At 47.0% G+C, this 27,017-nt stretch overlaps 1 protein-coding gene across 4 annotated transcripts in view; it reads left to right on the forward strand.

The window, feature by feature from the left end:
- The window catches only part of Snx10 (sorting nexin 10), a 67,508-nt gene that overhangs the window by 20,115 nt on the left and 20,376 nt on the right, over positions 1-27,017 (forward strand). For 3 of the 4 annotated variants that reach the window (XM_042273330.2, XM_076566808.1, XM_006982199.4), the window contains exon 2: positions 16,350-16,396. In XM_042273330.2, the coding sequence (XP_042129264.1) occupies positions 16,373-16,396 (24 nt within the window). In that variant the 5' untranslated portion in view covers positions 16,350-16,372. Of the gene's footprint in view, positions 1-15,012; positions 15,163-16,349; positions 16,397-27,017 lie in introns of those variants that run through there. The other variant, XM_042273331.2, reaches the window with a different exon arrangement.

The following is a 27,017-nucleotide window of genomic DNA, read 5'->3' on the forward strand; positions in this document are numbered from 1 at the left end:
CGGGTCTTCTGGAACAGCGTCAAGTGTTTTTAAGCACCGAGCCATCTCTCCAACCCCTACATAAGTACATTTTTAACTTACAAAAGAAATGTTAGTTTTTTAAAGTTTGGTTACTCTAGGAGTGTATAATTCCCCGGTTCTGTTTACATTGGCATACATCCTTCTGTATGTATACATTTTCATCTTTGCATATATAAGGATCTAAGTATATATCATGTTATGAGTCTCTTCCCACAACTTAGTCTTCTTCCCTTCCTGTCTCTGGATTGTGTAACCTGTAACACCATCTGAGCAGTGAAGGAGACATTTGTTCTTGGCTAAGAATGGCAGAAATGGGCTAAAAGCTCATAGGACAGCCTCTCCATCCTTGGGCAATGATGGGAGGAACTGGCTAACGAAGGGAGAGGTAGCATTTCTTTCCTGGGGGTGGGTGGAGGTTTTCTGGAACTTTGGGCCCCTCATCCTCCTTTTGTGCCTTTCCTGGATCTTTGCCGTTGTTACCATGGCGCCTGTCAGCTACCACAGCACCGTGTGTCATTTAGCATGCACAGGGTTATGATGAGGTGAGAGGTGGTCACTCCAGCAGGCAGCCATCTTAGATCTGACAGCTATCGGCCAGCCTATGTGAAGAGGACTTCTGGCCCACAGGCAGCCTGTCCTCAAAGATAAATAAGACTTAAGCAGGATAGAAATTCAGCGGTGCAGCTGGGCAGTGTGCAGAATGACTGCATGTGTGTTCTTATGTCAGGGAATTACACTTCACGTCGGTGGGTGGGCTGCGCTTTCCGCTCCCTGCACCACGGATGTCTCCCTGGCTCAGCCTTTACACAGTTGCCTCTTTCCGACTACTGGGTTTAGCACAAATGTGTTGGACTCTACACTATCGTTTCCTTGCTAGTGGGCATTTCAGTTATCTCAGCTTTGTGGGTTATAAACGTGAATGGATGGGGATGGAGCCCAGTGGTAGAGCACTTGCCTAGTATGTACAAGGCGCTGGCTTAATTAAAACTCACCGCCTCACAAAACAACAACAACAAAAAGAACAAAAACCAAATGAAACCAAATCAACCAACCAACTAACCCAAAAACCAGAACAAAAATCAAATGAAACCAAACCGACCAACCAACCAACTAACCCAAAAACCAAAACCAAACCAAAACTCAAACAACAAACAGGGCTGCAGTGAGCATCCCCTGGGAGCAGCTTTGTGTCCCGGGCTGGCTTCTGAAGGACTCTCTCCTGGACGTGTGATTTTGGTCCGGGTTGTTGCGCTCCGGACTGCGGTCGGTGACCCTGCCTTCTGTGAAGGTGGCCCGTGTGAGGTACCGTCTGCTTTGGCACAGAGCTCTGACCCTGTGTCCGGGCAGAGGCATTCCTTCGGGATGATGACTCCCGCATGCTCTACCTCCACAATTTTGTGAAGGTGACTGTGCTGACTATTCTTGGTCGTCAACTTAACTACATCTGGAGTTAACTAAAACTCAAGAGGCTGGGTACACCTGTGAGAGAATTTTTTAAATTCTCCATTTGAAGTGGGAAGATATATTTTTAATCTGGATCTTTGGAAGTGGGAAGATCCACCTTTAATCTGTTGGCAAGCTCTATTAATGAAGCTCTCTCTGTCTCTGTCTCTCTCTCTCTGCCGGCTTGCTCTCTCACTGGCAAGTCCATTCCTTCACCAACTGCAGTGCCTACTTCTTTGGGATTCTGTCTTAGGCTGAAGACCAGCTGAGACACCAGACTGAACAACTTGGATTCCTGAACTTTCCATTGGGACAGCCATTGATGGACCGGCTGCACCATGGCTAATTTAATATACATGCATATTAAATAATTATATCTATAGCTACATATCTGTGTATCTCCTAGCAGGTCTGTGCCTCTAGGGAATCTGGCTGATTCAGTGACACCGCTTGCTAACCCTGACCCCTGCCTCAGCTGCAGTGGTCCTAGAACCTCCGCTGGCTCACTAGGCTGTTCCTAGAAGAAAGCCTCGGTTTCCCGCCGCTATTTGTTTGCCCAGGCATTTTGATAGTCACTGCACTTGGGATTGCTCATGAGATCGCCAGATCAGCTTCCTATGAAAAAGATTCCCAGGCTGGATTGTCCACCACCCCATCCCTGCCTGTCTGCCTGCCTGTCTTTGAGACAGGGTTGCTCTGTGTAGCCTAGGCTGTCCTAGAACTCTTTCTGTAGACCAGGCTAGCCTTGAGCTCAGAGAGTCACTCTGCTCCTGAGTGCTGGGCTTCACCACGCTTCTCCCACTGGTGTCGTGTCCTGTGCTGTCCACACATGCCCGTCCACACACGTCACCACACACATGCCCATCCACACACGTCACCACACACATGCCCGTCCACACATGTCACCACACACATGCCCGTCCACACATGTCACCACACACATGCCCATTCACACATGTCACCACACACATGCCTGTCCACACATGTCACCACACACATGCCTGTCCACACATGTCACCACACACATGCCCGTCCACACATGTCACCACACACATGTCACCACACACATGCCCGTCCACACATGTCACCACACACATGCTCACATACACAATAAATAAACAAAATTTAATTAAAAAAACCCCTGAGTATTGGTCCTGAGTGCCATCTAGGAGAGCTTGTTCTGAATCAGGTGTGGTGGCTGAAGGGGACTCCTGAATGGAGGGGGGAGCTCCCTTCCTGACCCCACAGTGGGGGGCTCCCTCCCAGGCCCAGGATTAGGCACAAACCACATCCAAACACCTGTTTTCACAGAGATCCTTTACTAAGCGGGGAAGAAAAGTTCAAGTGGCTGCTTTGTGACTCAGGCAGAGAAACAGCAGCCAGTGACCTTGCAGGTGTCCTTCTTAAGAGGAAGAGGGGAGGTCTGTGTTAGGATGGCCAGGATGTGGTGGTGGAAGAGACAGAGGATGCGGGAGAAGGGGAAGGGGACAAGAGAAAGGGGGCAGGGGTGTTTGTCCCCGAGGGACCAAGGACTGCCTCTGCACAGAGAGGAGACAGACGGAGCCCATAGGAAAGTGGCGGTTTATAAAAGTAAAGGAGAAACCCTGTGTTAGGATGAGGTGTTGAATTTTAATTGGGCACGTTAATTAGATGAGCAAAAGGGGGCTTTTGATTGCTGGATTTCATACTTTGATAGCTGGACCTTGGTGGGAGTAGTCATCATGAGGAGGAAGTGGCCAAGTAAGGGAATAGGCCCCGGCGGCTAGCTTCTGGAATGTAATCTAATAGTTTTTTAGCAAGGTAGAGGGTGTGGGGGAGAAGGGCAAGGCCTGCTGGAGCCATGCTCACCATGCTTGAGCTGGCCAGAGTCCCTTCCGTGGCCCAAGCCTGTAATCCCAGCACTTGAGAGGCTGAGTCAGAAGGGGTGACTCTCCTGGGCTTTGTAGGAGTTTCAGGCCAGCTTAAGCTGTAGAAATCCTGTCTCAAAAAAGACAGGCTGTTTTCTGCCTGCCTTTGGTCTTTTGGTACCTTGAAAAGCAGTGGAGACACTTGTGGTATTGTGTTCACCAAAATATTGTGTACCTTAATAAACTTACCTGGGGTCAGAGAACAGACAAGCCACTAGTTAGTCAGTGATAGCACACGCCTTTAATCCTAGCATTCCAGAGATAGAAATCCCTCTGGATCTCTGTGAGTTCAAGGCCACATTGGAAATAGCCAAGCATGGTGACACACACCTTTAATCCCAGAAAGCCAGCCTTTAATCCCAGGGTGTGGTGGTAGAAAGTAGAAAGATATATAAGGCGTGAGGACCAGAAACTAGGGGCATTTGGCTGGTTAAGCATTTGGCTGGTTAAGCATCCAGGCTTTGGAGCAACACAGTTCAGCTGAGATTCATTCTGGATGAGGACTCAGAGGCTTCCAGTCTGAGGAAACAGGACCAGCTGAGGAACTGGTGAGGTGAGATAGCTATGGCTTGTTCTGTCTCTCTGATCTACCAGCATTGACCCCAATAACTGGCCTTGGATTTGCTTTTATTAATAAGAACTTTTAAGATTCCTGCTAAAGACACTGGCCCCAGAAGATGAGTTTAATCCAGCTGGTGTGGGGGGGGGGGGGAGAGGGAGGGGTGGGAGGAAACACATTTGATCGTCTTCTTTTCCCAAAGTACGGTTAAAGGCTAACTTCTGGTTCTCTCTTTTGACTTATATTCCTTACAAAACTTTGTCAAATGCAGGTTTATATCTGACTTGTCCATAGCTGGCCAGCAGTGAGGCATTTAGAGGACACGTTCAGGTTACATGTGAAACAAAGTCTGTGTGTGTGTGTGTGTGTGTGTGTGTGTGTGTGTGTGTGTGTGTGTGTGTAAATAAGATTAGGGGCTCCTAAGATGGCTTAGTGGGTTAAGGTGCTTACTGTCAAGTGGGACTATCTGTAGCAGATCTCTAGGTACTGTGTGATGGAAGGAAAGAGCCAGCTTCTGGAGCTTGTCCTCTGACTTCCACATGCACACTGTGGTGCTTGTGTGTGTGTGTGTGTGCGTGTGGGTGGACACACACACACACACACACACACACAAAGTATAAAATATATTAGAAAGTAATTGCATTGTTAGAAATATGATTAGTCTTTTAAAACTGAAACTAATTAAAGTACATGCCGAGGGGTGAGGAGCAGATGTCCATCCCACAGTCTATGGAGGAGGTTGTGGACTCAGTTAATGGTAAGATTCGGTCAGATCTATATGCAGGTGGCTGGTGGCACAGAGGGCAGGTATGGCTGTGGCAGGCACCCAGAGATGTCTGGAGTTGGAGGATCCACAGGATTGAGGAAGGAAGGAAGTTCAGAGTTTTTAGGAATCTTGCTTGGATCACTGTGTAACCCTTTACAGAGTTGGGTTTTTAGGTCTTGTAAGAAGTCCCTGTATTTACTTTCGGTGTGGATTCTATTAGTGGTGTTTCATAAGTTAGGAAAACAGCCCTTAGTGTGATCCCAACCCTTCCCACCAGTTAGTTCAGGGGACATTGCACACCAGGTAGGTATGTGTAAGATTGTAAGAGTTATTCAGAAGGTGTGAGGGGCCTGCCCACACTTTTTTCCCCAGGGTATTCTTGAGCAGGGAGAAATGAGGAATTTGTAGATAGAAATATAGAGGGGAGAGACAGTTAGAAACATAGGACAGCCTCGGGAGGGCCTGGGTCAAAACCCAGCAGCCCCTTCTGTCTCTGCTAAAGGGCTTTTAAAGGAATGCCAAGGGGTGGAGCAAAAGACCTCCCCCCAGCACAGCCAAGTGCAGACCATCTCAGACACCTGGTGACCATGTACATGGTCAAGCCATCCCCTAATGCAGCCTTGCTGTGTAAAGCAAGCTCAGATCTCACTGGGAAGTTTTTGTGGGCTCCCACAGCACTGTGGCCGGGTGGTGACTGCGATTGTTCCATCTTTTTGGTTTTGAGATAGGAGCTCATCCTTGATGACTGGTCTTGGGCTTGGCCTCCTCCTGCCTCAACCTCTTCACTTGCTGGGATCACAGACTTTTGCTACCCAGCCAAGTTTACATTTCAAAACACTCTTCATGAAATCTGGTTTAATTGGTTTTTGTTGTTTATGTTGTTGCTACCTTATCTGAAAATCATTTGCTAAATCTAAGGCTATGGGAATTTACTCCTTTTTTTTTTTTTAAAAAAAATAGGAAATTAAAATTTTCTTTCTTTTTTTTTTCTTTTTTCAAGACAGAGTTTCTCTGTGTAGTTTTGCACCTTTCCTGGAACTCACTTTGTAGTCCAGGCTGGCCTCAAACTCACAGAGATCCGCCTGACTCTGCCTCCCAAGTGCTGGGATTAAAGGCGTGCGCCACCACTGCCCGGCTTAAAATTTTAATACACTGGGCAACCTACCACTGAACAACATCCCTGGACTTTTTAAGTAGATTTTTCTTTGTTGTTTTGTTTTTCGAGACAGGGTCTCCCTCTGTAGTCCTGGCTGTCCTGGAACTCACTTTGTGGACCAGGCTGCCTCCCCAGTGTTGGGATTAAAGGTGTGCACCACTTCACCCTGTCTTCCTGAGACTCTTAAATGCTAGGATTATAGGTGTGCCACCACACTCAGCTCAGAAAGTCAAAGAAAGATCTGGGATTAGTGAGTGCATCCATCTGCAGATGGGCAGCTGTTTATCTTGATGTTTTCTCATCCACAGACACAGGATATTTTCAATTTATTTAGATTGCCTTTAGTTTTCTTTTTTGTGGGGGCAAGGAAAGGCTGTTGCAACAGCGTCTCATGTAGCTGAGGCTGACTTTGAACTCTGGGTCCTCCTACATCATCTTCCAAATGTTGAGATTCCTTTACTTTTTACAGGGTTTTGTCTGTTAGTTCTTGGATGAAAGAAATAAATAAAAAGGAAAGGACATGACTGCTCCTAGGTATGGTGGAAGAGAAAGTTTATCATAGTTACATGGGAGAACATAGGTTGAGGCAGGCACAGGGACGTCTGGGTGAGTCCAGAGTAGACATGACCACACTGAGCGGGGCTATGTAGCAGGCTTTCTTGAACTGCCAGCCCCCAAACCATGACATGGAGACTTATTATTAATTAGGAATGCACAGCCTTAGCTTAGGCTTGTTTCTAGCCAGCTTTTTAACTTAAACTATTTCTGCTAATCTATATGCTGCCCTAGGCTTGTTTACCTCGCCTACATACTGTCCATCCTGCTTTCCTGCTTTCTCTGTCTGTCTGTCTGGCCCCGGGCTGGCTGGCTCCCCTTTTCTCTCTGCCCACCAGCCCTGCCTATCCTTCCTCTGCCTCGCTATTGGCCGTTCAGCTTTCTATTAGACCAATCAGGTGCCTTAGGCAGGCAAGGTGAGACAGCAACACATCTTTACACAGTTAAACAATTATTCTGTAACACAAACAAACACACATATCTTTACATAGTTAAACAATTATTCTGCAGTTAAACAAACAAATGCAATGTATCTTTACATAGTTAGATATTCTGTTCCATGAGAAGGCTCTGTGGGGAGAGGAGGAGGAGAAGGGAGAGGAGGGAGGGGGACCAAGTGCAGCAGCCAGAAGGCCAAAGGTACAAAAGGGGCAGGTAACCAAACCATCTGGATTCTTTAGGGAAGAGCCCCTGGGGGAAGGGCAGCCCAGCCCCTGGGCTGAAAAGTTCAGGTAGAGGGAGGGTATGTCAGCCATACTCTGTAACAAGTAGGGACTGAGGGATGCTGGGAGAACCTGGAGGCCAGGTCTGCTGTGATAGGTTAGATAGGCACCTTTAGTCCTGGCTTTGAAATTTAACAGTTCTGATATTATGTGGCTTTTTTTTTTGGGGGGGGTCTCATGAAATCCACGCTTGTCTAGGACTTGTTATTAATCACTGCCTCTACCTCCCAAGCACTGAGATTGTGAGAGCCTATCTGAAAACAAAACAAAATGATCCTTTGGCAGGGACTTGTCCTCTAGAGAACCCCAGACGCCCCACCATCAGTTACCCCTTTTTTTATTTACTTGCCTATTTTTGAGTTTATTTTGGCTTACTAGTCCAGGCTAGCTTGGACTGTGCGTCATCCATCTGCCTCAGCCTCCTGAATCACTGTTATAGGCATGCACTACCACATCTGCATTTACCAGCTGTTCTAAAACAGAAATAAACATATGTAGCTCAAGTAGATCATTAACAAAGGGAGCCTTGTTAGCATCAAAGAAGACCCGGGGAAGGTGGAAGCAGTACTTTTTTTTTTTTTTTTTTTTTTTTTTTGTTTTGTTTTGTTTTTTTGAGACAGGGTTCCTCTGTGTAGTTTTGGAGCCTGTCTTGGATCTCACTCTGTAGACTAGGCTGGGCTCGAACTCACAGAGATCGTCTGGCTCTGCCTCCCGAGTGCTGGGATTCAAGGTGTGGGCCACCACTGCCCTGCAGGAAGTAGTACTTTTTGATCTGAGAGGTGAGGGCCGTTTCTGAGCAGGGATACCACGGCTCCCGTTAGAGCATCCTTGCGTCTGCACACCTGCTCTGGTGGCGGCCACCCGTCCCTTCCTCTGCTCTTCCTGTTCTCTTCCTTTCACCCCTCCCCCATATTTGTTAGTTCCCCCACTGTTCGGAATGGTGTCTTGTCTTTTTTTTTTTTTTTTTTTTTTTTAACTAATTTACTTTTATTTTATGTGCCTTGGTGTTTTGACTGCATGTATGTCTGTGTGAAGGTGTCAGATCTTGAAGTTACAGACAGTTGTGAGCTGCCACGGGGGTGCTGGGAATCGAACTGGAGTCCTCTGGAAACCCGCTGAGCCATGTCTCCAGCCCCCAGTGGTGTGTTTCCTACTGTGAGGACGAAAGGGGGTCAGGCCCAACACTCAGCATGCAGTGCACACAGTTCCAGAATGTCGTCAGAATAATTGTGAAGTTAATTTTTGTTGTTGTTGTTGTTCCTTAATTTTAAACCCCAGTTTTGGTCATGGTTGGCACCATAAATTTAACTTCTAGCACATATGGTAGAGATTTGAACATGAGTGGTTTTGTTGATTTTCATTCACACAACCTGTAAAAGTGTGTGGTGGTTTAAACAAAAATGGCCCCCACAGGCTCATATATTTGATTGTTTGGTTCCAAGTCAGTGGGCTGTTTAGGGACGATGGGGAAGTGTGGCTTTGTGGGAGGAGGAGTGTCATTGGGGGTGGGCTGTGAGGTTTCAAGAACCCACACCAGGTCCCGTCTTGCTCCTGTGTCCCCTTGCTGAGAGGATGTAAGGTCTTAGGCATTGCTCCAGCCGTCTGTCACCTTGATGCCCTCCACCAAGACGAGTTGTCTGGAACTGTAAGCAAGTCTCCAGCCCCTGCTAGTGTTTTCTTTTCTCTCTCTCTCTCTCTCTCTCTCTCTCTCTCTCTCTCTCTCTCTCTCTCTCTCTCTCTCTCTCTCCCCTCTTTTGTTTTGAGACAGGTTTCCCTGTGTAGCTCTGTTGACCAGGCTGGCCTTGAACTCACGGAGATCCACCCGCCTCTGTCCTGAGCACAGGGATCAAAGGTGTACGCCACCACACCGCCCAGCCTGTGCTTTCTTTATGAATTGCCTTGGTCATGGTGTCTGTCCACAGCAACAGAACAGTGACTCGGACAGAATTGTGGGGTGCTGGCTTACCGCGTGCAGGTCTGTGTGCCTGCCTCAGCCCCAGCGCCCCCCCCAACAGGCAGGCACACAGGCCGAGGGATGACTCAGCACTGGTGTGGTGACAGGCTTGGTTCAGCTCGAAAACCTTTTCTCTACATCTTTCTACAGTTCACCTCTGAGCCCTTTAGCCGGGACATCCTTATCTCTCCAGTTGTCTTTAACCACTTTCCAGCGCAGTTCAGTTCCCTAAGAGCTCCTGAGTGGCGCTCCAGGGTTTCCTGGTTCAGATGCAGGGAGGGAGCGGTCAGTCGTTACCTAAATACGGGGTGGTACCTGAGGCAGCCCAGCCTGTGGGTTGGCCCCTCTGGAGTCCAACACTCATCCTTGATGTTGCAACCCATGCTTAGGGACAGTCACAGAAGTGGTGTTAGGGTAGTGCATGCAGCTCCGGACAGGTGTGGGAGAGTGCCTGCCCTGCCACAGTGCCCAGGGCAGTGCCCAGGGCAGAGCCAGCAGGTGAGTAAACGCCTCAGAAAACTATGTAATATCTAGTGTCCTCGAGCATGAACCTAAGAGGACCACGGAATTTTAAAACTAAATTAGAAAAGCAGCTGAGCATTTTATGGGGAAGCAGAGCACAGAAAAGTGAAGCTGACTTCATTCGTGTGTGTGTGTGTGTGTGTGTGTGTGTGTGTGTGTGTGTGTGTGTGTGTGTATACAATTGGCCAGCCTCATTAGATATTATTTATTTATTTATTTATTTATTTTGGTGGTGGTGGTTCATTCTGTAGCCTGGGCTGGCCTAGAACTCTGTGTAAACCAGGCTGGCCTTGAGAGATCCACTTACCTCTGATTCCTGGGTACCTTTTTTGTTTTGTTTTGTTTTGTTTTGTTTTGTTTTGGAGACAGGGTTTCTCTGTGTAGCCCTGGCTGTCCTGGAACTCACTCTGTAGAACTCGGAGACCTGCCTGGCTACCACTGCCCAGCCTGAATTTACCATTTTAAAAGTAACAAATACGTGGCTGGGGATGTGCCTCAGTTGGTAGAATGCTGGCCTAGTCCACACAAAGCTCCCAAGCTCCATCTCCAGGATACTTGCAGCCTGGGAACCCAGGAGGCTGAGGCGGTATGCTGTGAGTTCATGGCTAGCCTAGGTGATGGGCGAGACCTTGTCTTAAGCAAAACAAGAAGCCAGGCATGTCTCAACAAAAGTAACAAATTCATCTTCATCTTCTGGGAAAAAAATGCAGAAAAGAAAGAAATTTAGAATAGTCGTAATTCCACTACCCAGAAGTGACCATCCCTTATTTGGTCACATAAGATCCATTTTTAAGTAAATAAGTAAAGAAACAAACATATACCCTGCAGAAGTCATTAATAGCATGGCCTGGTTAGTCCAAACATTCTCTGTTTTATATTCTCATATTTTCTTCCTACCTTTTTTTTTTGTGTGTGGTAATAGTGGTTGAGCCTACAGCCTTTCATTCATGTTAGGCAGATGCTATGCCACTGGCCTACATCTTTAGTGTGTGTGTGTGTGTGTGTGTGTGTGTGTGTGTGTGTGTGTGTGTTGATCATGGGGTTACTTGAGGGAGTTGGTTCTCTTACCATGTCAATTCAGGGGGATTGAGTTTAGGTTGTCATACTTGGCAATGAGCACCTTTAATCTGTTAAGACATCTTTCTCACCCCTGTATTTATTTTTAATTTTAAAAGATTTATTTATTTTGTTTTATGTGTATGAATGTTTTGCCTGTGTGCATGTGTGTGCACCGTGTGCATGTCTTGAGCACACAGGCCAAAAGAGGGCATTGGATTCACTGGAACAGAGTTATAGATGATTGTGAGCCACCATGTGGGTGCTGGGAATGGAGCCATCACTGAGCCATTTTTCCAGCCCCAGTTTGTTTCTGAGGCAAGGGCTTACCGTGTATCCTTTGTTGGCCTAGAACTTGCTATGTGGACCAGGCTGGCCTCAACTCAGAGATCTGGCTGCCTCTGCCTTCTCAGTGCTGGCATAAAGGCGTGCGCCACCAGGCCTGGCTGTTTATTGTTCTGAGATACAGTCTCACACTGTAACACAGGCTGGCTTGAGCTTGCCTCGCTCTTCCTGCCATGGCTTCCCCACAGCTGGGATGAGCCCTTGAAGGCAAAGCACATTGGGGATGTCTGCCGGTGTGCAAATAAATACTCTGCACAAACTGCATTGAGCTGTTTGGGTTGAATTTTCTGAGTTAAGGAATATAAACAATTTACAAATACGTTTGAAATATAAGGTTGAATTGTCTTTTTAGAATTTTTTTTAAGACATGGTCTCATTCTGTAGTTCAGACGGTCCCTGAACTCATGATCCTCCTGTCTCAGACTTCTAAGTGTTGGGTTAACATACATCACCATGCCCAGCTTGGGTCTCACTATTTTTCATGGTGTTGACATAGCTCATATTCCTACTGATGTTGTTTAATCTCCATTTCTAATGATCCCTCTCAGTAGTGGATATTATCATCCAGTCTTTACTTTTATTCTCTTAAAATTGTTTTCTGTGTGTGAATTTTTGCCTGCATGTATGTCTGTGTACCACGTGTGTGTCTGGTGCCTGAAGAAACCAGAAGAGGGTGTCAGATCTCACGGGACTGGTGTTACAGGTGGTCGTGAGCCACCAGGTGTGAGCTGGGAATCAGACCTGGATTGGCTGGAAGAGCAGCCAGTGCTCTTACCCTCTGAGCTGACTCTCCAGCCCCGAATCTTGAGTTTTAAAGGGACAGCTGTGGTATCTGGTGTCTTTGAGCTTCTGTTAATAGAAAAGATTAAGTATTTAAATGTACTTTAGAGCTTTAAAAAATTCTAAGTCTTGATTGTGAGAGGAAACGTGTAACATGAAACTCACCATTTGACCCATTTAATACACAGCTCAGTCATGTGTAGTACGTGCATGTCACGTGCCACACTTTCTAGCTCTTTTAGTGTCTGGCAGAACTGAAACTGTCCACTGAACAAGAAGAAGGTGCCATTTCCTCCTTGCTCCCTAGCCTCTGCCTACTTCCTGTATGATCTGACTGGCTTGAAAGCCTCACAGGAGGGTGTGGGTGGCAGTACCTCAGCTGGAGAAGTCCTTGCCATGCAAACCTGGGGACCAGAGTTTGGGTCCCCCCACCCCTGTAAGAAGCCTGATGTGGTGACGTGTGTTTGTAACTCACTGCAGGGTGGGTGCAGACACAAGAGCATCCTTGGAGCTTACAGCCTCGTCAGTCTCCCTAATTGGTGAGCACTGGGTTCAGGGAGGGGCTCTGTCCCTAAAAATATGATAGAGGAATTGAGAAAGACACTTGACAATACATTTACTACACACACAACCTCATGTAAGTGGAATCATGAAGGATTTGTCTTTTGTGACCAAGTTTTTCATTTAGCCTAATATCTGTAAAGTCCATCTGTATCAGTGGTTCTCAACCTTCCTAAGACTGTGACCCTTTAATACAGTTCCTCATGGTGTGGTGACCCCTAACCCTAAAATGATTTTCATTGGTACTTCATAGCTGTAATTTTGCTACTGCTATGAATTGGAATGTAAATATCTGTTTTTTCTGATGGTCTTAGGCACCCCTGTGAAAGGGTTGTTCACCCCCAAAGGGGTCGTGATTCACAGGTTGAGAACCACTGATCTACATGGTAGCATGTATTAATTACTTCCTTTTAAGGCTGGACACTGTTGTATGCACATGCCACATTTTGTTTATTGTTTCATCCATCTATGGACACTTGAACTGCTTCTCCATCTTAGCCTTGTGAATAACTCTGCTGTGGACATGTGTATGAATCTCTCTTTGAGATCCTACTTTCAGTTTATAGATATAAACTGCTCTTCTAGAGGACCCAGGTTCAATTCCCAGAACCCACATCATGGATACAACCATCTGTAACTGCAGTTCCACAGGTTCTGACACCCCTTTTGACCTCTGAGGGTAGTAGGCAGGCATGCGGTGCACAGACATACATGCAGACAAAACACCCATATGCATGAAATAAAATAATAAAAAATAAAATATATACTCAGAAGTGGAATTACTGTATGTGGGAATTCTATTTTCAAAATTATTATTATTATTATTATTATTATTATTATTATTATTATTAAATTTTTTGAGACAGGGTTTCTCTGTGTAGCCTTTGCTGTCCTGGAACTCAGTCTGTAGACCAGGCTGGCCTCAAACTCACAGAGATCCGCCTGCCTCTGCTTCCTGAGGGCTGGGATTAAAGGCGTGTACCACCACTGCCTGACTTGATGATGAGGATGATGATGATGGTGATGAAGAATCAGGGAGTATATTATTTAAAGACTAGATGAGGGATGGGGACATAGCTCAGTTAGTGGAACACCTTCCTAGCATGTGTAGGATCCTGAGTTTGATTCCTTATCTCTCACACACAAATATGACCAGCTGTTGACCTCTTGGGGGCTGAGCAGAGCAGACTGGCTTTGTAGCAGAGGCTGGCAAACTCGGGCAAAGGGCTGAGGAAAGAAACACGTTGCAAGAGATAGGAACAAGGAACAAGTGGACTAATTACTTCCTGGTCAGGTTCAAACAGATTGGCCCTGCTCATCCTGCCACGCTATGGAAAGAGCCTTGTGACTCATTGGCACGAATTTCAAAGTTCGTCCATTACTTGGCACCTGACAGGAGACTGCATTCTGGTGTGACCAGTCTGTTGAGCCTAGTGTGAGACTTGGGCCAAATCAAAGGCTTTCTGTTATTTTATACCGTTTGGGTGTTAGTTTTACAGGTTGATGGCTGAAAACCTTTGCTCGCCTCCTTACAGAAAGTCCTTGGTAGACTTGCAAGAGCATTTCAGGAACTGATCTGTTGGTCTTTTGTCACGTATGTTACAAATAATTTTTGTTATTTGACGTGTCTATTTTAAATTTTTGTAAATGTATTTTGACTCGTGTGTATGTGCATCAGTGTGTGCAGAAGCTGCAAGAGCGTAGCTAATCCTTGGCATTGTAGTCACAGGGGCTTGTGAGCTACTAGACGTGGGTGCAGGGAACTGAAGCCGGGCAGCAAGTGCTCCTCCTGTCTTTTTTTCCCCCCTGAGACAGACCACAGATTTAAATTCTCATGGGCTTAGATCAATGACTGGTGTCCGATCTTCTATTGATTTTGTATTTTTGTAGGCTGTCCTCCACTAACTTTGGTACTAGGACCTGTGGTCTGTGTTGTAGCATTGCTTACAGTCAAGGTCAAGGGTTTGTTGGAGGATTCCCATTTATATTCTCCCTTCCTACCCTCCTTCCTCCTACCCCATCTTCTCTGCCCACCCCCCAAGGGATTTACCTGTGTCCGCCTTCTCAGAGCTGCGATGGCAAAGGCATGCCGTCATATCTGGGTGCTAGGATCAAACTGAGGACCTCCTGCTTGGATAGCAAGCGCTGTACTGACTGAGCTATCCCACTCATTTCTCTTAAATCATCCAACAAAAGAGAGAAAACGTGTCTCCTTATCAATAAAACCCACTAATTTCTCCCTCAGGTGTGAATCCACCCATACTTGGTGCGTGGGTGAGGAAAGTTCTCCCTGGGGGATGTCCTCACCCCTGACCCATTTGTCTATCATATCACCATAGAGCCAGCTTTAGGCACTGGAGTTGGGAAACAGAGGGGTCGGAATTGAAGCGATTCTTGTGCACGTTCCTTCACTTAAAGACCTTGGGCAAAGTCCTCAGCTGCGTGCAGTGAGCATGCTCAGGTCTCCCCCACACTTCTGCTCTGTTGGAGAAACGCAGTAGATCAGGAGACATCACACACGTATATATGAAGCTACGTTATGTATTATAAAATACGTAAGACACATATAAGATTGACTGTAATAACCATTTGTAGATACACACGTGGTTTGGGATTCCTTCGCTCATAGACAATGTACAAACAATCTCCAGTATTCTTCAACTTGTGAACCGAAGCCGCCAGTGAACACCGCCACCCCGCTGCCTGCCACCTCCAGAAGCCGCCATTTTGCTTCTGTCTGTGACAACTGTAGGCATTTCCCGCGTGCCTGGGTTTCTGTGACGGTCCCCTTTTCCCTTGACATCACGGCCTCCAGGTTCGTCTGTGGGGTGTGTCCCTCCATTCTTGTCCCAGGGTCCCCTGCCCTGTCCTTTTCAAGTCACCCCCATGTTGTAATTGTGTAGTTACCTCACGGACTGAGCCTGCTTTGTTCTGCTTGTGTCTAGGTCAGCGCAGGGCATATAGTAGGAACTCGGTCCGTTCTCATCGAACGAGAGCTTGGACAAATGCACGAGTCCCCTCATTCCCAGATGTACCCCCAGGTCGTCTTTCTAGTTCATTCCACACAGGTCTCTGCTGTACTAGGATCCCGTATTACCACGCACTTGGTCCTTCAAACCACGGAAATGTATCCTTACACAGTTCTGGAGGCTGGAAGTCCGAAGCCCAAGTCTTAGCAGGATGCTCCTCCCTCTAGAAGCTTAGTAAATGATCCTTGCTCCTTCCCTCTGGGTCTCTCTGTAGCTCAGGCTGGCCTAGAACTCATGACAATCACAATGCTTCCCTGGAACTAAGGCATGAGCCAGACCATCTGGCCCTCTGCTTTCTTTCTCTTATGAGGATGCTTGTCACTAGGTATGGCGGTGACACTTTTACATCCAGCACTTGGATAGTAGAGGCAGGAGGACTAGGACCAGCTACACAGTGAATCTCAGGCCCACCTGGGATATATGAGACCCTACTCCCAACTCAAAAAGGAGTCCTGTCATTAGATTTAGGATCCACTTCATTAAGCTAGAATGACTCTATCTGTGCATTCCTTTTTTTTTTTTTTTTTGTTTTTTTTTCAAGACAGGGTTTCTCTGTGTAGCTTTGCGCCTTTCCTGGAACTCACTTGGTAGCCCAGGCTGGCCTCGAACTCACAGAGATCCGCTTGCCTCTGCCTCCCAAGTGCTGGGATTAAAGGCGTGCGCCGCCGCCGCCGCCGCCGCCGCCGCCGCTGCCACCCAGCTTATCTGTGCATTCTTAACTGTTTATTTTCCAAATAAAGTCACGTTCATGGTTGACTTTTTGGTAGCCACAGTTCAACTCTACCCTCTGAGGATTCTGCCCCTCTTGACTGCACAGCACACATTTTAGTTATCTGTTTTCACAGGGCTGGAGGGGAGAGAATGGGGAGTTGTGAATCAAAGTTTCAGTTTCACAGGTCGAAGAGTCTGGGGAACATGGGGGCACTCTGGAGTGGAAGTTTGTCCTTAGTATTGATGGTACCTTATTTTTCAGGTTGATCGTGTCCTGAGTTGAAGATGTTTCCTGAACAGCAGAAAGAGGTGAGACACTCCCTGTTCATTTATGCAGAGACTGGGTTGAAAACATGAAAAGAAATATCCCACGGATTTTGGCTGATCACAGATCAGTCCAGGTAGTGACTAAAAGCTGGTGACGTCTTGGAAGGGGCCGAAGGAAGAGGGACACCCCCTGTCCCCACTGTAGACACGTCCGTGGCATCCCTTTCTAGTTCTGGGACTTAGCTGGAGTGCACTTTGCCAGTCATGCGCCTGTCTACACACTGCCTCCCAGACCCAGAATGCTCCCCGGTTCTACCCCCCCCACCCTTCCCCTGAGCATCTCTTCCCTCCGCTTGCTTGGTTTTCTGCTCTACTAACTCCTCCCTGGGTACTCCCAGCAAAGTGTCGCCTGCCCTTAGTTCCAGTCAGGGCTGTTTGTTGTCTTTAGAGCTTTGTTTGTTGTTTTGTTTTTGTTTGTTTGTTGTTTTCCCGCACAACTCAAGCGAGACTATCTTTTCTTGACTTCATCCTGGACTTCAGGCCTCCAAAGCCCAGTTTCCTGGGCTTCCATCTGGGGTAGAGCTAACTCAGCTGTCTTTTGCTACCCAGGGGGATTGGTTCTATGTAGGAAAGTATCCACCCCAGAGGATGCCATTGACTCAGGATGCTCAAGCCCTTTGTATAAAATGGTGCAGTATTTGCATATATCCTGCCCAATCTTTCCAAGTATTTATGTTCTTTCCCTTTCTTTCTTTCTTTCTTTCTTTCTTTCTTTCTTTCTTTCTTTCTTTCTTTCTTTCTTTCTTTCTTTCTTTCTTTCCTTTCTTCCTTCCTCCCTCCCTCCCTCCCTCCCTCCCTCTCTTTCTCTTCCTTCCTTCCTTCCTTCCTTCCTTCCTTCCTTCCTTCCTTCCTTCCTTCCTTCCTTCCTTCCTTCCTTCCTTCCTTCCTTCCTTCCTTCCTTCCTTCTTTCTTTCTTTCTTTCTTTCTTTCTTTCTTTCTTTCTTTCTTTCTTGTCTTTTAAGGCAAGGGTACCAGGCTGGCTTTGAACTCACTATGCAGCCAAGACTGGGCTTGATTCTCTGATCCTTCTGTTCTACCTCCCCAGGGCTAGGATTACAGGTGTGTGTCACCATGTCCAGTCTCCCACATACTTTAAATCATCTCTAGAAGACATACAATGCCAAGTGCAGTTAAATGCTGTGGTAATAGTTACATCATTTAGGGGAGAATGACAAGGGAAAAAGTTGTGTATATCTACGACAGATGCACTATGTAGCCCAAGATGGCCCAGAACTGGGTATGAGCCATCCTCACACTCAGCTTCTTTCCAATTGTGTGTGCACACTGGTACATGTGTGTGGGTACATGCCAGAGGTCAACCTTGGGTGTTGCTCCTCAGATGGCTGCCCAACTTGTATGTTGAGACTCAGCCACTCACTGGGACTTGGGGCCTATCATTTAGGTTAGATTGGCTGGCCACTGAGCCCCAGCAATCCCCCTGTGTCCACCTACTCAGCACTGGGATTACAAATGTATGCCACTGTGACCTGATTTTTATGTGGATTCTGGGGATCGAACCCGGGTCCTACGCTTGCCTGGCAAACACTTTATAGACTGAGCTGTCTTCCCAGGCTCTGTTATCAACTATGTTTGACATGTCATTGGTTGACTCTTTGAATGCAGAACCCATGGTGTGGAAGTCAGAGTCTATGTAGTTTTAATTTCTTCTGAAAGTGGTACAACAGTCCATGATGGTCAGGTAGTTAGGTTGGCCAGGAGCCAAACCATACTCAGGCAGGATATCACAGGTCTAGAGACAACCTGCAGCTTCAGAGGGTCCTGTCCTCTCTTTGGGTGGGGTGAATTCCTTACTACACCTGCCTTAGTCTGATGTCACTGGCTGAGCTGTGCCCACCATGAGCACGGCTCCAAAGTCACATTTAAAAATGTTCTTTCTGTATGTGTGTGTGTGTGTGTGTGTGTGTGTGTGTGTTCACCTATGAAAGCAGCAAGAACCTTTTTTTTTTTTTAGTTTTATGTAGTTCAGTTTGATCTTGACTTTGATATATAGCTGATGCGTCCACCTCCCGAGTGTTGGGTTTGCAAATGTAGTTTGTGTCTTGCTAGGGATCAAACCAGGGTTTTTTTTTTTTTTTAAGATTTATTTATTTATTATGTATACAGGAGAGGGCACCAGATCTCATTACAGATGGTTGTGAGCCACCATGTGGGTGCTGGGAATTGAACTCAGGACCTCTGGAAGAGCAGTCAGTGCTCTTAACCTCTGAGCCATCTCTCCAGCCTCCCGAACCAGGGTTTTATATATGGCTGGCAAGCACTCTCCTGACTGAGTTATGTCCTAGTTGTAAGGAGCTGGTGGCTGTTGGTTGGTTCGGTCATTCTTATTTATTTGTTTGTTTGTTTGCTTCTTTGAAACAGGGTCTCACTGTAGCCTTGGCTGTCATAGAATTTGCTATGTAAACCAGGCTGGCCTCAGACTCACAAAGATCCCCCTGCCTCTAAACACAGGGACTGAAGGTGTGGCCCACCACTCCTGGCTTCATTCATTCATTCTTGCGTGTGTGTGTTTCTTTAATAAAAAAAAGATTTATTTATTATGTATACAATGTTCTGTCTGCGTGTATGCTTGGACACCAGAAGAGGGCGCCAGATCTTGTTTTAGTTGGTTATGAGCCATCATGTGTTTGCTGGGAACAGAACTAAGGACCTCTGGAAGAGCAGAAGGTGCTCTTAACCTCTGAGCCATCTCTCCAGCCCCCCCCCCCCCCCCCCCGTGTGTGTGTGTGTGTGTGTGTGTGTGTGTGTGTGTGTGTGTGTGTGTGTTTCAGAGTGTGTGTGCAGTGATGCATGATGTGGGGGTCAGGGGTCAACCTCAAGTGTTATTCCTCATGTACCTTCTACCTAATTTTATGAGACAAGGTCTCTCACTTGGCCTGGAACTTGCCAATTAGGATAGACCGGCTGGCTGGTGAACCACAGGGATTCTGTCTCTCCCCGAAATGCTGGGATTACAGGTTTGTGTCACCAAGCCCTAATCTAGGGAGCACACACATGTCCTTCCTTATGCTTGCACAACACCCTGCCAATTGAGGCATCTCCCCCAACCCCAGTCTGTTCAACTCTGTCCCTTTTCTGCGGTCCAGGACCCGAGCTTAGCGAATGGTGACACCCATGTTTAAGGGGAGAACTCTTGTCTCAAGTAACCTAGTCAAGAGAATCCATCATAGATTTGCCTGGAGGTTTGAGTCCAGATCCCATCATAATCAATATTAGCCGTCACACCAACTATATAAAGATAACGTATCAATGATCTTGAGAATGTCCTCTCTGATAAATGACTATGGAACGATTATAGCATTAACAATGTAAAGAATGGCAATTCCTTCAATGGAAAAAACATATTGCAAATAGATGGGGACACAGTGTTCAAAAATTTAGCTTAGTTTTGTTGGTAAGAAATAATTTCAGAGAAGTGAGAGCCAGGGTATACTGTAGTATAACAACTGTAGTATAACATCTGGCCGCTCATCAGCTGTCTGTTTATTCTCCATGTGGCCCAGAGTGCTGGGCACAGCCAGAGTTCCTGCACACGGCTTCTAGGTACCTGCATGCCCAAAGTCTTTCTCCAGGCTTCCTTCCTACTTCTCCCCAACTGCGGGGCACTTCTTGCTCCCTGTTTCCGGCTTATTTTGGTGCCTCGATAGCTCTGTGCAGTCTCGTCCCCTGGGCTGTTCTAATACTGCCCTCCTGCTCCATTGGTTTCCATACATTGTTGAAGGGGGCTGATGCCTTCTCTTCCTTCAGGCCTCAGTTGGGGATCAAAAAGACTTCCGACAGCCTCAGTTAAAGGTGTTTTCATCTCCTTGATTGCCTCAAGAATACTTTACACTCAAGGCCAGCTAGAGGCGCCAAGTCTGTAGGGTGTCTCGACTGGTTGTTGTTTAGTCAGGACCCCCCTGATTGTACACGGAAGGGTCTGATGCAGTTTCACTGATTGTTCTAGAAGCTAGCTAGACCAGTGTTTGTATGAGCGCGTTCCAGTTGGTGCCCATAGATCGTCGACATTACTAATTAATCATGAGATTGGCATGTGGATTAAGACCTACTTGCCATCTTTGTTCAGGGTGCAGATGGCTAGTGGTGACATGCCAGCTCCACAGAGCTGGTGGTGCCAGCCTCGAGGTTTGGTCATTTTTATTATTATTTTTTTTAAGATTTGGGAATTGTAGTCTCTCATGTCGAAGCAGCTTTATTACCATAATAAATCTAGCAAGAGGAGAGAAGGGAGCGAGCCTCTCCCTTGTTAGTTAAATATGTTCCATTTGCACATTGGTTTGAATTCCCAGGAGAGCAGTACCCCAGCTGATGGATTGTCCCTATAAAAAGGCCTTGGCATTGGGCCACTGTAAAATTAAAATGAATTCAGACTCATTCATGCATGCAACTTTAATTTACAATTAAAATATTATGGTTACATATTTTAATAAGAATAATTAGACGGACCCAACTGAATCAACCCTTGTGTTTAATGAGACAGAACCCAGAATTCAAATGGAAAGGCAGGTGGGTGTGACAGGGGACACATTTCAGACAGCATCTTTTGTGGAGTCAGGCATTTTTGCTCTTTTTATATTCTAATGCCCAGGAGGAGCAGTTTGATTTCTCTGTACCACTGAGGACCTTTGCCCCCCCGCCTCAGGAAGCTTGTTTTCTGAAGCGGTGAAGGAGATGCCCCTCTTTGCAGGACACAGACTGTGTCCTGGAGACTCACATCTTGTTCGTGACCCTCGGGCTGCTGTTCCTCCACGAAGGTGCTGGGCTTCTTCCTCAGCTGCTGCTGTAACTGGAACAACCCTCTTAGGGGCTGGGACCTGTCTTTGTGCCTGTGTATCTGTATACACCTGTATGTCCCCCTACTTCCTGGAACATGATAGTGGCGGTCTCCCTTTAGGGCATTGGTTTTCAACCTGTGGATCAAGACCCCACTGGGGTTGACTGTCAGATATCCTGCATATCAGATATTTACACGATGATTCATAACAGTAGCAAAATTACAGTTATGAAGTAGCAATGAAATAATTTTATGGTTGGGGGTCACCACATCATGAGGAACTGTATTAAAGGGTTGCAGCATCTGGAAGGTTGAGACCCACAGCTTTAGAGACTTATACCTTAAAGATAAGGACTTTTCTTTTTTTTTTTTTTTTTTTTTTTTTTTGGTTTTTCGAGACAGGGTTTCTCTGTGTAGCTTTGCGCCTTTCCTGGAGCTCACTTGGTAGCCCAGGCTGGCCTCGAACTCACAGAGATCCGCCTGCCTCTGCCTCCCGAGTGCTGGGATTAAAGGCGTGCGCCACCACCGCCCGGCGAGGACTTTTCTTCTTCAAAGCGTCTGTACTTCGTGTTGGGGAATAACAACGGCTCTCGGGCTACCACCCGATATTGACACCTGAGTGAGTTCTATATTTTTATTCTTTCTTTCTTTCTTTCTTTCTTTCTTTCTTTCTTTCTTTCTTTCTTTCTTTCTTTCTTTCTTTCTTTCCTTCCTTCCTTCCTTCCTTCCTTCCTTCCTTCCTTCCTTCCTTCCTTCCTTCCTTCCTTTCTTCCTTTCTTTCTTTCTTTCTTTCTTTCTTTCTGAGATGGGATCTTATACATAGTCCTGGCTATCCTGGAACTCACTATTTAGACCAGGTTAGCCTTGAACTCAGAGAGATCTACCTGCCTCTGCCTCCAGAGTGCTAGGATTAAAGGTGTGCGCCACCACTCCTGGGTTGAGTGAGTGGTTTTGGCAGGGAATACCCAGGATAGGGCAAGTCTAAGTGTCCCAAGGGAGTTCCATGTACCACCAGGACCCCAGCACTGAGTGTCTTAGTCAGGGTCCCTATTGCTGCTATGAAACACCATGACTGAAAAACACGTTGGGGAGGAAAGGATTTATTTGGCTTACACTTACTTCCACATTGCTGTTCACCACTGAAGGCAGTCAAGACAGGGATGCAAAACAGGGCAGGATCCTAGAGGCAGGAGCTGATGCAGAGGCCATGGAAGGGAACTGCTTAATGGCTTGCTCCTTATGGCTTGCTCAGCCCACCTTCTTATAGAACCCAGGACCAGCAGCCCAGGGATGGCAGCACCCCCCATGGTCTAGGCCCTCCCTCATTGACCACTCATTGAGAAAATGCCCCACAGATGCATCCATCTCATGGAGGCCTTTCCTCAGCTGAGACCCCCTTCCTCTGATGACTCTAGCTTGTGTCAAGTTGACACACAAAACCAGCCAGTCCACTGAGGGAGGGAAGGGTGCTACAGAGATGGGAAGGACCTGCTGCCATTTTGGATGAACAACCTTCGTGAATGGATGAATAGTGTTAATATGTTCAAGCACACTTACCAGTGGAGACATCTGGGACTTGCTTTAGGAAAGGGTGGTAAGTTTCTGTTTAAATTTTGAGGCAAGGCCTCACCATGTAGGCCAGGCTAGCCCTGCCCTCACTGTTTAGCCTAGGGAGGCCTCAGATGCCTGGTGATTGATCCTCTACCTGGGCCTCCCAAGTGCTGAGAATTAGCAGGTGCACAGCAGGATTCCCAGCCTGGCATTCTCTTTTTGCTTGTGTTTTTGTAGTGCCAGGACTGGAGAACATGTAGCACTCTACCACTGAGCCAGACCCTGCAGCCTGAAAACCCGGGGCTGTAGCTTTTGATACTGGGCGACTGGTTGGAAACTAAGGTTTAAATGAACGGATATCACTGAAAAACAGAGACTAGTGCCTGTGTCCCGTGATCCCGAGCCCTTTAGTACGCTCTTGAATTTAAGGTCTGCTCTCTTCTCTCTTCCTTTCATATTCCCTCCCTCTCTCCTCTTATTCTCAGCCACTGGCATTCTTCCCAGTTACTGAGTCTTCCCACTGAAGAACAGTACACTTCCTATGGCTGGAGAGACGGCTCAGTGGTTAAGAGCACCGACTGCTCTTCCAGAGGACCTGGGTTCAATTCCCAGCATCCACATGGCGGCTCACAACTGTCTAACCCCAATCATAGGGGATCTAATGCCCTGTGCTGGTCTCCTGTCTATACCATGCGTGTATGTGGGGCACAGACATACATTCCGCCAAACATAAATAAATAAAATAAAGAAATGACAGTACAGTTTCAGTAAGAAGAGAAAAGCAGCCTGGAATATTACTCCTTGCCCACACTGCAGGTTCCCACGGTGTTGGTATTCTGGGCCCATTTGTGTGACAGTCACCTGAGGCTCTTCCATTCTGTCCTCCTCCCGAAGAAAGGTTTTATTTCCATCTCCCAGATTTTAAAAGGTTTGTTCGATGTAGAATATAAGCTCCAAGGGAAGATAGAAGCTTGGACTCTTTCCCGCCCTTTCCTGCACACTTGTGTGTGTGTGCATTTTTAGAAACCGAGATCATATAGAATTTATAGTTTAACATCTCTCTCCTCCAGGCCGGCATTCTAATACATTTTAAGAACTACTTTGCCAGCTCCAACTGATTTAGGAGTGATTAGAAAACAATCAGCACAAATTTATCTTCACATGTATTAACAGATAAGAAACAGTACATTTATGATGGAAAGACCTGTGAGTCACTGTCTCAGCCAGGTGATCAAAGTAAACAGCAGTGAAGAATCCCAGTGACCGCAGGTGCCTTGGATGTGATGAAAGATGGACCTGTATCTCCATGGTTTTCCTTCCAAACACCCAGAACCCCAGTCTGGTCCCGAGACAAGCACTGATAACTGAGCAATGTCTACCAAAGACCCAACAAGTTCTCAGAACCATCAAAGTCATCAAAAACAAGGGACATCTATGCAAGTGCCACAGGCCAAAAGGAGCCTAAGGAGACAGTGACCAAGCATGGCATCCTGGGTGGGAGCAACAGTCGAGGAGAGCCCGCATTGATCCACCAGCAGATAATCCCACACAGTGGAGGGGAACACTCCGGCGGCGGCGGCGGCGGCGGCGGCGGCGGCGGCACACTGCTGCTCAGGGAACCACCAGAGTCCAGGCTTTGGACAAGAGGCACATCCGAGTTATAAACGCAGCCCGGCCTTGCTGGTCATCTGACTTTTGGGCCAGTTGCTTAAGCTTCTCCTATCTGTGGAGTTGGGGTAATATTACCCAGCTGTTAGGGAAGAGGAGACAAGACAGACAGATAAGGCTGAACCTGGGGCAGGGGTCAGGGAGAAAAGGGCCATGGAAATCAGAGAGTACCCAGTGATTGGATTTTCACAGACCTCATGGCCTGTTTTCTCACGGAGTGCGGGAAGGATCAGTTACTTTAAATTTTTAATTCTGTTCCTCCTGGCGTTTCCTTTCATAGCAGATACAGTCATTAGGCCCAAGAAGTCGTTAAAGTGTTTAATAAGGTTATTAAATTGACTAACAGCAGCTTTGGAAGCCATTTCCATAGGAAATCCATGTGATTCCAGGTATGGGACAGAGGGCTGTCCTCTGTGGCTGACAGCCTGTCAGCATCCCCGTGAAGGATGGTGGGCAGGTCGTGAGGGATGCGTCTAATTAAGAGATTATAGGTGAACCTCGACTGTCTGGGCATGCTGTTCGTAGCTGGAAGTGGGTTGAAACTTCACTAATTCCTACTAATTGCGGGGTGGGGGAGGAGAGGCCCATCTGAATTACGGAATATTTTAAAATAAATGCGCTTTTATTACAGTCAAGTACATATTTTAATTCCAACTAGGCTAGCAAATTGTTGCCCGGCACATGTCTTAGGGGACGAAGTTACTGAGGGCATCAGGATGATTTTCAATTATTTCTATGTAAATAGGCATTTCTGAAGTTCTTTAGGGTGCTGGAAGACAGTTTGTTCTCATAGATCTTAAGCATCACTCTAGTCACCTTCTGCTGTTAATTGGCACACCCTTGGAGGATGGGATTGGTAAATTAAGATAAACTTGAGGCCATCTCTGAAATCCCTTACCAAATGATGAGTGGCGTCCAAGAGGCCAGGTGGAAGACGTTTTTATTTCAGTTGATTTAGTTTCCCTCCGAAGGCGATTTGCTCATTCCTGCAGGCGCTTAGGATTGGTTGACTGTCAGTGGGTACGCTGGGGGTGGCCGACGTTCATGTCTTGAAAGCCAGCCCAAGTTGCTCATGGTAGGATCCAGGAGAGGAGGCCCAGGGGTTAGTGCAGTATCGTACTGAGAGCCAGGGAGAACAGTGGTGCCTTGAGGACAGTCAAATACGTCACGGCAGGAAATCTGAGGAGTGCTGACTGGGTTGTTATTTGAAAAATGATTGGATTAGGGAGCAAAAAGAGAGAAAGAAAAAAAAAAGGTGGGGGTAGGAAGCAGAAGAAAGGAAAAGAAAATGGCCTAGCTTTAGTAACGTAGGTAGGAAGACCAGCTTGTTCCTTCCAGGGCATGAAAGAAAGCACACACAGCTGCCGCCCTGGAGCCCCCTGCCCAGCCTTAGGCAGCTGTCACGGAGTCTGCTCTCCTCAGCAACGGCCACCACTTCTGTAACAGCTGGAAAGCTGAGTCTTGTATATCTCTTTAGGCTTGTGTCCTAGGAGGCTCCGTCCTTTGGGGGGGGGGGTGTATCGCAGTGGGGAGGGCGTCGGTACACAGAAGAAGGTTCCTTGGGAGGTTTGTCTGACGGGGTGGACCAGTGTGTGCCGGAGCGGGCAGTCACAAGTCTGGGGCTGGGAACCGACACTGGCTGGGGCGGGTGGGGTGCTGTTTATTGTGTTGAGGGACAGAATGACGTGGGGACCGTGAGCACTTGGTACTCTTGGGACTTCTGATGGATCAGGCTGGAGGTTCGGTACAATGCAAAGATGCTTGCACTGGAATGAACTGCTAGGGATCACCAGCCCGCGGTGCGTGTGCGTGTGCGTGTGCGTAGGGTCACCAGAAATGAGTCTGTCGGGGAACAGCAGCCTGGTATGGCTCACAGAGGCACAGCAACACAGCGGGAAGCAGAGAGGGGATGCAAGCTTACCACCCACAAAAGAACAGTGCTGCCGAGCACCCCAGCTGTTAGGGAGAAAAGGGTCTATTTCATGTACAACCCCAGATCACAATTCATCACGGCAGGAAATTGAGGCAGGAGCTAAAGCGGAAGTCATAGAGGAACTGATCACTGGCTTGTTTCCCTGTCCTTCCTCAGTTGCCTTTTCTAATCATCCTAGGTCCCTCTGCCCAGGGGTGGCATCACCCGCAGTGGGCTGGGCCCTCTTACATCAAGAAAATGTCCCTCAGATATGCCTACAGGCCAGTCTCGGGCAGGTAATTCTGTAATTATTAAATTTCCTCTCTCGTTAGCCCTAGTTTATATCAAGTTGATAAAAACTAGCCAGCAAGAGCATCAGTCAGGCTAAAGACTTTCAGTGTTGAAAGAATAATGTAGAGACGTAGTGTGTCAGTGAATTCTAGGTGCTCATTCAAAATGAAGTCACAGGCAGAGCTCTGTGAGTTCAAGGCCAGCCTGGTCTACAAAGCAAGTTCCAGGACAGCCAGGGCTGTTACACAGAGAAACCTTGTCTCAAAAAACAAACAAAACAACAACAACAAATACATTTCTGTATTCTGGTACGGTTTGGAATATTTACATGCTGGTCTCTAGGCAAAGGTTAGTTTCCAGCCTGCTTGGGAAGAGCGGCTTTCCCATAG

Source organism: Peromyscus maniculatus, chromosome 3 (assembly GCF_049852395.1).
Source record: "Peromyscus maniculatus bairdii isolate BWxNUB_F1_BW_parent chromosome 3, HU_Pman_BW_mat_3.1, whole genome shotgun sequence".
NCBI lineage: Eukaryota > Metazoa > Chordata > Mammalia > Rodentia > Cricetidae > Peromyscus > Peromyscus maniculatus.